Here is a 10,000-nt window from a genome sequence, read left to right on the forward strand (position 1 = left end):
TCTGATGATGTAACGAGTACATCAGGTGTTATGGGAAGTGTTCCCGGTTCCGGCTGACCTAGTTAATGCAGCCTAACAATCATTTCATTGAAAAAGTGTTTTATGTGTATGCCACAGTAAAGAGATGTGTTTTTAGTCTAGATTTAAACTGACAGAGTGTGTCTGCTTCCCGAACAATGTTAGGAAGACTGTTCCAGAGTTTAGGTGCTAAATAGGAAAACGATCGACCGCCTGCAGTTGATTTGGATATTCTCGGTATGATCAACTGGCCAGAATTTTGAGACCGCAGTAGACGTGATGGAGTATAATATGTTAAGAGCTCGCTCAAGTATTGGGGAGCTAAACCATTTAGTGCTTTGTAAGTAATAAGTAAGATTTAAAAATGTATGCGATATTTAATAGGCAGCCAGTGCAGTGTTGACAGAACTGGGCTAATATGGTCACACTTCCTGGTTCTAGTAAGAACTCGAGCTGCTGCGTTTTGGACCAGCTGGAGTTTATTTATTAAGCGAGCAGGGCAACCACCCAGTAGAGCATTACAATAATCTAACCTTGAGGTCATGAACGCATGAACTAACTGTTCAGCATTTTGCATTGAGAGCATGTGCCGTAATTTAGATATATTTTTAAGATGGTAGAAAGCAGTTTTACAGATGCTAGAAACGTGGCTTTCAAACGAAAGATTGGTATCAAAGAGCACACCCAGGTTCCTCACTGACGACGAGGACTTGACAGAGCAGCATCAAGTGTTAGACAGTATTCTAGGTTACTACTTGTGGAGCTTTTTTGTCCAATAATTAAAAATTCAGTTTTTTCTGAATTGAGTTGCAGGAAATTACCAGTCATCCAATGTTTTATATCAGCTATGCATTCCGTTAATCTTGTGGATTGGTAAGTTTCTTTAGGGCGTGAAGAAATATAGAGCTGAGTATCGTCAGCATAACAATGAAAACTAACGCCATGCTTCCTAATGATATCTCCCAGTGGTAGCATGTACAGGGTGAAGAGTAGCGGTCCTAGCACTGAGCCTTGCGGTACTCCATACTGAACTTGCGATCGGTGTGACATATCTTCATTTACTGCTACAAACTGATAACGGTCAGATAGGTATGATTTAAACCATGATAATGCAATTCCACTAATACCTACATAATTTTCGAGTCTATTCAAAAGAATGTTGTGGTCGATAGTATCAAATGCAGCGCTAAGATCGAGTAACACTAATAGAGAGATACAGCCACGATCGGATGATAAGAGCAAATCATGTGTAACTCTGATGAGAGCAGTCTCAGTGCTATGATACGCTCTAAATCCTGACTGGAAATCCTCACAGATACCATTTCTTTCTAAAAAGGAACATAATTGTGAAGACACTGCCTTTTCAAGTATTTTTGAAAGAAAGGGTAGATTTGAGATTGGTCTATAATTGACTAAATCTGTAGGATCAAGTTGCGGTTTTTTAATAAGTGGTTTAATAATTGCCAACTTAAAAGTTTTCGGTACATATCCTAATGACAAAGATGAGTTAATGATATTAAGAAGAGGATCTATGACCTCTGGTAGCATCTCTTTTAATAGCCTAGTTGGTATAGGGTCGAGCATACATGTTGTCGATTTTGATGATTTAACGAGTTTAGCCAATTCTTCTTCTCCTATAGCAGTGAATGAGTGTAATTTTTCCTCAGTGACACTACAATGCTCTGTCTGATGTGATGCTGTATTAGACGGCTGCATGGTTAAAATTTTTTTCCTAATATTATCAATCTTACATGTGAAGAAGTTCATAAAGTCATTACTGCTGTGCTGTTTACAATCATCAGAAGTTGAAGCTTTATTTTTGGTTAATTTAGCCACTGTATCGAATAAATACCTTGGGTTGTGTTTGTTTTCTTCCAAGAGAGTTGAGAAATAAGCAGATCTAGCAGTTTTTACAGCCTTTCTGTATGTGATCATGTGCTCTTTCCACGAATTACGAAATACCTCTAATTTTGTTTTCTTCCAGCTGCGCTCCATTTTTCTGGCTGCTGTTTTAAGGGCCCGGGTGTGCTCGTTGTACCACGGCGTTGGACTATTTTCTTTAATCTTCTTTAAGCGCAGAGGAGCAACTGTGTCTAAAGTACTGCAAAAGAGAGAGTCAATAGTTTCTGTTGCAACATCGAGTTCTTCTATACTATCTGGGATGCTGAGCAGATGATACTGATGAGGGAGATTATTTAAAAAGCAATCTTTAGTAGCGGCAGTGATTGTCTGTGTGTGTGTGTGTGTGTGTGTGTGTGTGTGTGTGTGTACAGCTGATCTACACTGGAGTGATGATCTGGTGTGTGTTTGCTCTCAGGCGTTCACGGCTCTGGACGCTCTGGCTGATGGTGGGGTGAAGATGGGGTTGCCACGGAGACTGGCGGTGCGACTGGGAGCACAAGCTTTACTGGTACGTCACGTCACATGACTCCACACACACACACACACACACACACACACACACACAAATCAAGGCCTGTTTTAGTTGAATGATGACCTTTTGACATGAAAAGTCTGAAGATTATGAGCCTAAAAAAAATCTTAAAGGAACACGGCACTATTTTTCGACTCATTTTCCGTCTCCTCTAGAGTTGAACAGTTGAGTTTGACCGAATCCATTCAGCTGATCTCCGGGTCTGGTGCTAGCACTTTTAGTATAGCTTAGCATAGATCATTGAATCTGATTAGCCCGTTAGCATCTCGCTCAAAAATGACCAAAGAGTTTCCATATTTCTCCTGTTTAAAACTCGACTCTTCTGTAGTTACTCATCGTGTGCTAAGACTGACAGGAAATGAGAAGTTGTGATGTTCTAGGCCGATTACGCAGGAACTATACTCTAGTGTTGTCATGATACTGAAATTTCTAACTTCGATACGATACCTAAAAAAGTATTGATATTCGATACCATGGGGGAAAAACGCTTCATATACTGCAAATAGATATTTTTAATATAGTTTCTTTTTTTGTCCGGCTATTGAAAGTCTAGGCAATTAAACATTTCTTCTGGAGAGATCACGTTATATGATTAAGCTTTTTCTCATATAAACATTCATCAATTACCATTACAATTCTCTCACAAATGTGCTAACTAATTGTGTTGCTATAGCTTACATACAGCACAAGGAAGCTTGAATCAAATTAAATTTAAAAAGAACAGTAAACAGTAATAAAATAAGGACAATAGCACAAATTAATGCAATAGAATAAAGATACAAATGAAATATTTTTTCAGGTAGGTCTAACAGTATTCAGGTGAGAAACTGAATAAAAAAACAAAGTAATCATATTTAAAATAACATTGGATAATTTCCATTGTAAAAAATGAAATGCAGATTAATTCATTAAAGTTACACAAGTGAATCAGTCAAGAGCAGTCAGTGATCGTTTGTCTTTTTGTAGTGTGAATAATAAATAACCGCTGTCCCTTTAAGACCTGACGCACACATGGATCACAGACAGTAGGTGTGTTTACATGATTTAAAAGTCCAATCCGAATGAAATGCTCCATATAAACACCTCAATCAGAATAAAAATGGCCAAACCGAATGAAATTGTAATGGGTTTGAGAGGGGTGGGATAAACCTTTTCATGAACCGATCAAACGAAAAATTCCACCATGTAAACGATCTGATCCGATTACTGAGTGCACGTGTTTCTGTGACGTGATATACAGCGCGCACCTCCTCAACTGAAGAGTGTGTGCCGCGCTCACACCAGGCTAATGTTGACAAGAGAGGAAAGTTCATTTTTCAGTATTAAACTTTTTATTTCGTAACATGTTATGAACATGATGTTGGAATAATGACACAGACATAGCCTGCCTACAGCATATTTGCATGTATATACTGTATATACATTTATATAATCTATATGCAATATGCTATATGCTATCTATATGCTATATTTTGTATTCACGTGTTATATGCTATATCCTCTGCTCTGTAGAGGACACCAGAACACATTCATTGAGAAAACTAAAAGACATGAATAGACAAACAATGAGATTTGTTTTCATTCACCAATCAATTTTTATGCTTCAAGTTTTTTTAATCCAAACTTTGTATAAAGATGATTCTCAGTGTTATGAAAGATACAGAATAATTTGAAATGCCATTTTACTTGATGCAATATGTGCGTAAACATGGCCATGCATTTATACACTGTGTCTAATTTGCAGATGAATGTGTTTTGGGACAATATGTAAATGTAAAGACATGTAATAATACTTTCATAAGATTATCCAGACTAAAAAATGTGCATGTTGTCAGAGAAATTCTCTAAAATATGATGTCCTCTACAGAGGCAGAACTGTATTCTGGGATATTTCTGTCTCGTGCAGTGGCGTTTATATTCTGATGTCAGAATCTAAACTTTGCAGCGTGCGATTGGCCGTCGGTCCTCTTAGCAGCAATAGTTTTATTCAATGAATGTTACAGACTGTAGCCTCGAAAGTGAGGCAAGATCGCTACGATCACTAAATGCTGTTGCTTTGTCAGTTCATCTCGATCTCACAAAGCTCCGTTATAAAAGTCATCAGCAATAAATCTCTCACTTACATCGTGTCTTGACTTTGTTTTAGGGATCGACCGATATGGATTTTTTAGTGCCGATACCGATTTTTTTTCATCACCCTTAGCCGATGATCAATACGGGCTGCCGATTCTCTTGAGCTGATATTTGGAGCCGATACTGCTTTTGCTCCCTCAATTTACATCATAAAAATGACACAATGATCAGGATGATGACAATTTAAAGTTTACAATTTAAAAAAAGGAACATTTATTAATCTAAAAAAAACAATATTTAACAAATAGTAAAAACAGGTGAGGTAGAACAAGAAAAAAAAGAGTTAAGTGGTGAAAATAAATTCTGAAAATAAATATTCAAGCATAAATAAAATAATGACACTATTGCACACAGTATCAACAAGCGAGCAGCATAATAAAGTGCACACTGACTGTACTATACTTCATTTAAAACTATTTACAACCTAGTCATTTAATGGTTACACTCTAAAAAATGCTGGGTTAAAAATAACCCAAGTTGGGTTGAATATGGACTAACCCAGCAATTGGGTTGTTTTGACCCAGCGGAAAACGGCTTATATTTGAAAAAATACCGGTTAATAACGTTATTTTAATTTAGCCTATACTTTAAACAAATATGTATAAATAAAGACTTATTTTCACTCAATAATAATATAACGCATGATAATTAAACTTAATAACATTAACAATAACATTTTTAAAACTACAACAGAAATACATGCATTAATTACAAAGCATAAACAGCGGGACACTAATATTGAGCTGTTTTAATGAGCTGAAAGTGGCCTTTATATGCCGAATCTTTTCAGAAGAGTGAGAACATTCTTTGTACATAACTTTTTTTTCAACACGACTTGTTTTAAAAATTGCATGAATAAAGAATAAATAAACTGGATAACCATTGCTCTTTTAATGCTGGTCATTTCAAAGCAAACACTGCGCAATCCCATAATCAAATTCAGTCAGCTAATAAAGCTTGATCATTTAATGCAATATAACACCATTTAATACAAGCATCATTCGTCTCTATAGAAAACATTGAGCTGTATTGGCAATCTGAAAGACTATAGGACAAATGTTTGATAGATGCTATAGCCTACTTGGATAGGCTTAAACGAAATCCACAAACTAGCCTAAATCAGACTATTTGAGCTTAAAGTCCGTACTGCTTATTTAAACGTACGAAAATAATGTCCTCCAATACCTGCGCTTTCCTTGTAGACCTCAGCGGGGAAAGAAATGTACTTGAGGCGTGTAAATGCGCTCACACTGACTTGCGTTACCGGTAGATTCATAGATGACATTTCACTCACGCTTGATCCGTCACGTCACATGCTGGACTACTCTATTCATGATTGGTCACTGCCAAATTAAAATATTAAAGAGCACGATAACATAACATTATTAACCGGTTAATGGTCATTTCAAATTAAAGGGTTAGTTCACCCAAAAATGTGGTTGGACACCCGTCAGACCTCCGTTCATCTTCAGACACAAATGAAGATATTTTAGTGTAAATCTGATGCTCTGAAAGGCCTCCATTGGCTCAACTTTACACTCTCAAGACCCTTAAAAGACACTAAAGACTAAAGTTACAAAGTCCATCTCACTACAGCGGCTCTACAATAACTTTATGAAGACGAGAATAGTTTCTGTGCGCAAAAAACCCCTAAATAACGACTTATATAGTGATGACGATTTCAAAACACGGCCTCATGAAGCTTCGAAGCGTTATGAACCACATCCTGAAGTATTATTATTATATTTGAACAAAAACTACATTTTTATTTTTAATCAACTTAGACACACACACACACACACACACACACACACACTCACACACACACACACACACACACACACAGTATTATTATTATATTTTAACAAAAACTAAATTTTTTCCATTGTATTTTCCCCCAATACTCCGTGTCCTCTGAATGTCCTGTGCTGTGTCCAGGGCGCGGCTAAGATGCTGCTGGACTCCGAGCAGCACCCGGGGCAGCTGAAGGACAACGTCTGCTCACCAGGGGGCGCCACCATCCACGCGCTGCACTTCCTGGAGAGCGGAGGCTTCCGGAGTCTCCTCATCAACGCCGTGGAGGCGTCCTGCATCCGAACCCGGTGAGCCAGGCCCAGCAATCAGCTGAGAGGATTCTGATTGGCTGATAAACGGAAGTGGGCGGGGCTTGTTTGGGTTTGTGAGTAGTGTGTGTCTCTCGAGTCTCAACACAGAGGTCGAGCTAGGTGGGCGTGGTTTCAGCAACCAGGCACCTCAGCTCCGCCCACGTCCCGCCTCTTTGCCCATTTTTGGTTATCCGGCTGACAAGATGGCGACGCCCGACTTTAAAATGATCTTCAGAAACAACGCGCATATTTTTTTACAGTCTGTGGTTGAAACTGCCGGTTATGGTAAGGGGCGGGACATGTGTGTCCAACTGCTCATTTCAGACATTTAGTCTGCGTGAGATTGGCCTGTTTGGTTGTTGACGGAGTATCTGAAGCTTGTGTAAAGGCCTCTTTTGGAAGGGAGCTCATTTGCATTTAAAGGGACACACACATAAACTGCGTGTTTTTGCTCACACCCACATAGGAGACATTTTACAAGCTATAATAAATGATTTGTGGGCATTTTGAGCTGAAACTTCACACACACATTATGGGATCAGAAATCTTGTGAAAAGAGGCATAATATGTCCTGTTCAAATAATCCATGCGCAGAATAAAGGGGCGGGGCCTGGTTGAGTTAGTTGGTCGTGTGTTAAAGCTGCCGGTTATGGTAAGGGTTGGGACCATAGACCGTAAAAAATATGGACGACGCGACTTCATTGACTTCCGCTGACCATAGTTGAAGCTTTCATAGGCCCGCTCACGGCGCTGACATCTTGGGACCGGAGTTGCGCAGTAGAGAACAGGAAGTAGAGGCGCGATTATCAAAAGCCCGCCCACACTCTCACAAATGCAGAACAATTAATTATGTTGGTGTGAAATAAACAGTTATAGAAATGTAGAAATTAAAGCTAAAGCTCCAATCTCCTCCCTAAAATCCCGAAAAAAGTCTGTTAGTGCCTCAGTGACAACTTCACTCAGAGAAGCCGTCAATCTCAGCTGTCAATCATGACGTCACACCCCCCGTTTTTATAGCATCAAATAACTAACTAAAACTAAGCTTATTTAAAAAACAAACACTTGAAATGAAATCATCGTAATAAAAACTGCCTACAATGACAGAAACCATCTTTAGGAAACAATTATTTGAAGTGTAATATAATTGTTTAGTGTGTCTCGCTCTCCATTCAAATACATGGAGGGGCGGGGTTTAGGAGCTATACTGGGACCGGCCACCGGGGGGCGATCGAGGCTCGGAAGCTTCAGTTTCTCACAGAAGCGCTGCAGGCTTGGTTGGGACATTTCCCAAAGACCAATCACAACACACTGCTCCAGCTGACCAATCAGAGCACAGTGTGCTTTTCAGAAGGAGGGGCTTCATAGAGACAGGAAGTAAACAGAGCGTTACTGACAGACTGGGAAGAGAGGAGCCGCAACACTGGAGAATATGAGGAGATAATCAACACTCAAGCTTTACTAACGTGTTCCTCTTCTCAGGGAGCTGCAGTTTCTGGCCGATCAGGAGCAGATCTCGCCGGCCGCCATCAAGAAGACGACGCTGGATAAAGTGTTGCAGCAGCCGGGCGTCTCGTCCACATCTGTGGGAACCAAGAGCAGAGTCAACCTGTTCAACAACCGGACCAGCGGGAAGAAGAGCTGAGCTGGACTATACTAGATCATCACTGTCACGTCCGTCCATACACACAGACACAGACACAGACACAGACACAGACACAGACACAGACACAGACACAGACACAGACACAGACACAGACACAGACACACACACACACAGACACACACACAGACACACACAGACAGACACAGACAGACACACACAGACAGACACACACAGACACACACACACAGACACACACACACACACACACACACACAGACACACACACACATAGACACACACACACATAGACAGACACACACACAGACAGACACACACTCATAGACATATATACACACACACACACACACACACACACACACACACACACTCTCAAACACACACACACACACACACAGACATGGACACACACACACACACACACACACACACACACACACACACACGCACACACACACACACACACACACAGGAAGCTTCACTACTCAGTGTTATTTAGTTGTCAGATCTCTAAAGGAAGTAGAACCGGTTTAATGTCAGGAGTCTGTGCTGTGATTGGCACACACACTCAGACCTGAGGATTTCTCTGATTAACTCTTACAGGAAGTGATGTCACAGATCTCTGTTGAGTGTCTTATGGGATGTTGTAGGTCTGAATATTATTGTGACGTGTCTTTCTGTCTGTTGTGTGTATTTCTACATAAATGGTGCTTCGTTGAGAAAGAAACGCTTGTGCTCGAGCTTTATTCCGGCGGCTTCATTGATGACCTGTTCCTGATGAGCGAGAGCTGTGATTAAAGCCAGAGGAATCATGAAGGTCTGCACTGAAGCTCTCTCAGACGCTGCCTCAGGGCCTTCACACTCATTGCTCAGGGCCCTCACACTCATTGCTCAGGGCCCTCACACTCATTGCTCAGGGCCTTCACACTCATTGCTCAGGTGTTCTCAGTGGTGGGACAGTGAACCGCTCCTCATGTGATTGTGCAAGTGCTTCTCATTGGACAGAGATCAGCGAGTCTGAATCAACCTGCTTGTGCTTACACCTGACCAATCACCAATATTAGGTGTGTGTGAGTGTTTGTGTGTGAGAGAGTGAGTGTGTGAGAGAGTGAGTGTGTGAGAGAGTGAGTGTGTGAGAGAGTGAGTGTGTGAGAGAGTGAGTGTGTGAGAGAGTGAGTGTGTGAGAGAGTGAGTGTGTGAGAGAGTGAGTGTGTGAGAGAGTGAGTGTGAGAGAGTGAGTGTGTGAGAGAGTGAGTGTGTGAGAGAGTGAGTGTGTGAGAGAGTGAGTGTGTGAGAGAGTGAGTGTGTGAGAGAGTGAGTGTGTGAGAGAGAGTGTGTGTGAGAGTGAGTGTGTGTGAGAGTGAGTGTGTGAGAGAGTGAGTGTGTGAGAGAGTGAGTGTGTGAGAGAGTGAGTGTGTGAGAGAGTGAGTGTGTGAGAGAGTGAGTGTGTGAGAGAGTGAGTGTGTGAGAGAGTGAGTGTGTGAGTGTGTGTGTGTGTGTGTGTGTGTGTGTGAGTGAGAGAGTGTGTGTGTGTGTGTGTGTGTGTGTGTGTGTGTGAGAGAGTGAGTGTGTGTGTGTGTGTGTGAGAGAGTGAGTGTGTGAGAGAGTGAGTGTGTGAGAGAGTGTGTGTGTGAGTGAGTGTGTGTGTGAGAGAGTGAGTGAATGTGTGAGAGAGTGAATGTGTGAGAG

The 10,000-nt window shown here is 40.9% G+C and overlaps 1 protein-coding gene across 1 annotated transcript in view; it reads left to right on the forward strand.

Annotated features, from left to right (window-relative positions):
* The window catches only part of pycr1b (pyrroline-5-carboxylate reductase 1b), a 20,004-nt gene extending 11,224 nt beyond the window's left edge, over nt 1–8,780 (forward strand). The window contains exons 6-8 of the mRNA XM_079845200.1: nt 2,336–2,428; nt 6,524–6,687; nt 8,170–8,780. Of these exons, the coding sequence (XP_079701326.1) occupies nt 2,336–2,428; nt 6,524–6,687; nt 8,170–8,332 (420 nt within the window). The 3' untranslated portion in view covers nt 8,333–8,780. The remainder of the gene's footprint in view (nt 1–2,335; nt 2,429–6,523; nt 6,688–8,169) is intronic.
* The last annotated feature ends 1,220 nt before the right edge of the window (nt 8,781–10,000 follow it).

This window comes from Gobio gobio, assembly GCF_949357685.1.
Source record: "Gobio gobio genome assembly, chromosome: 19".
Taxonomy (NCBI): domain Eukaryota; kingdom Metazoa; phylum Chordata; class Actinopteri; order Cypriniformes; family Gobionidae; genus Gobio; species Gobio gobio.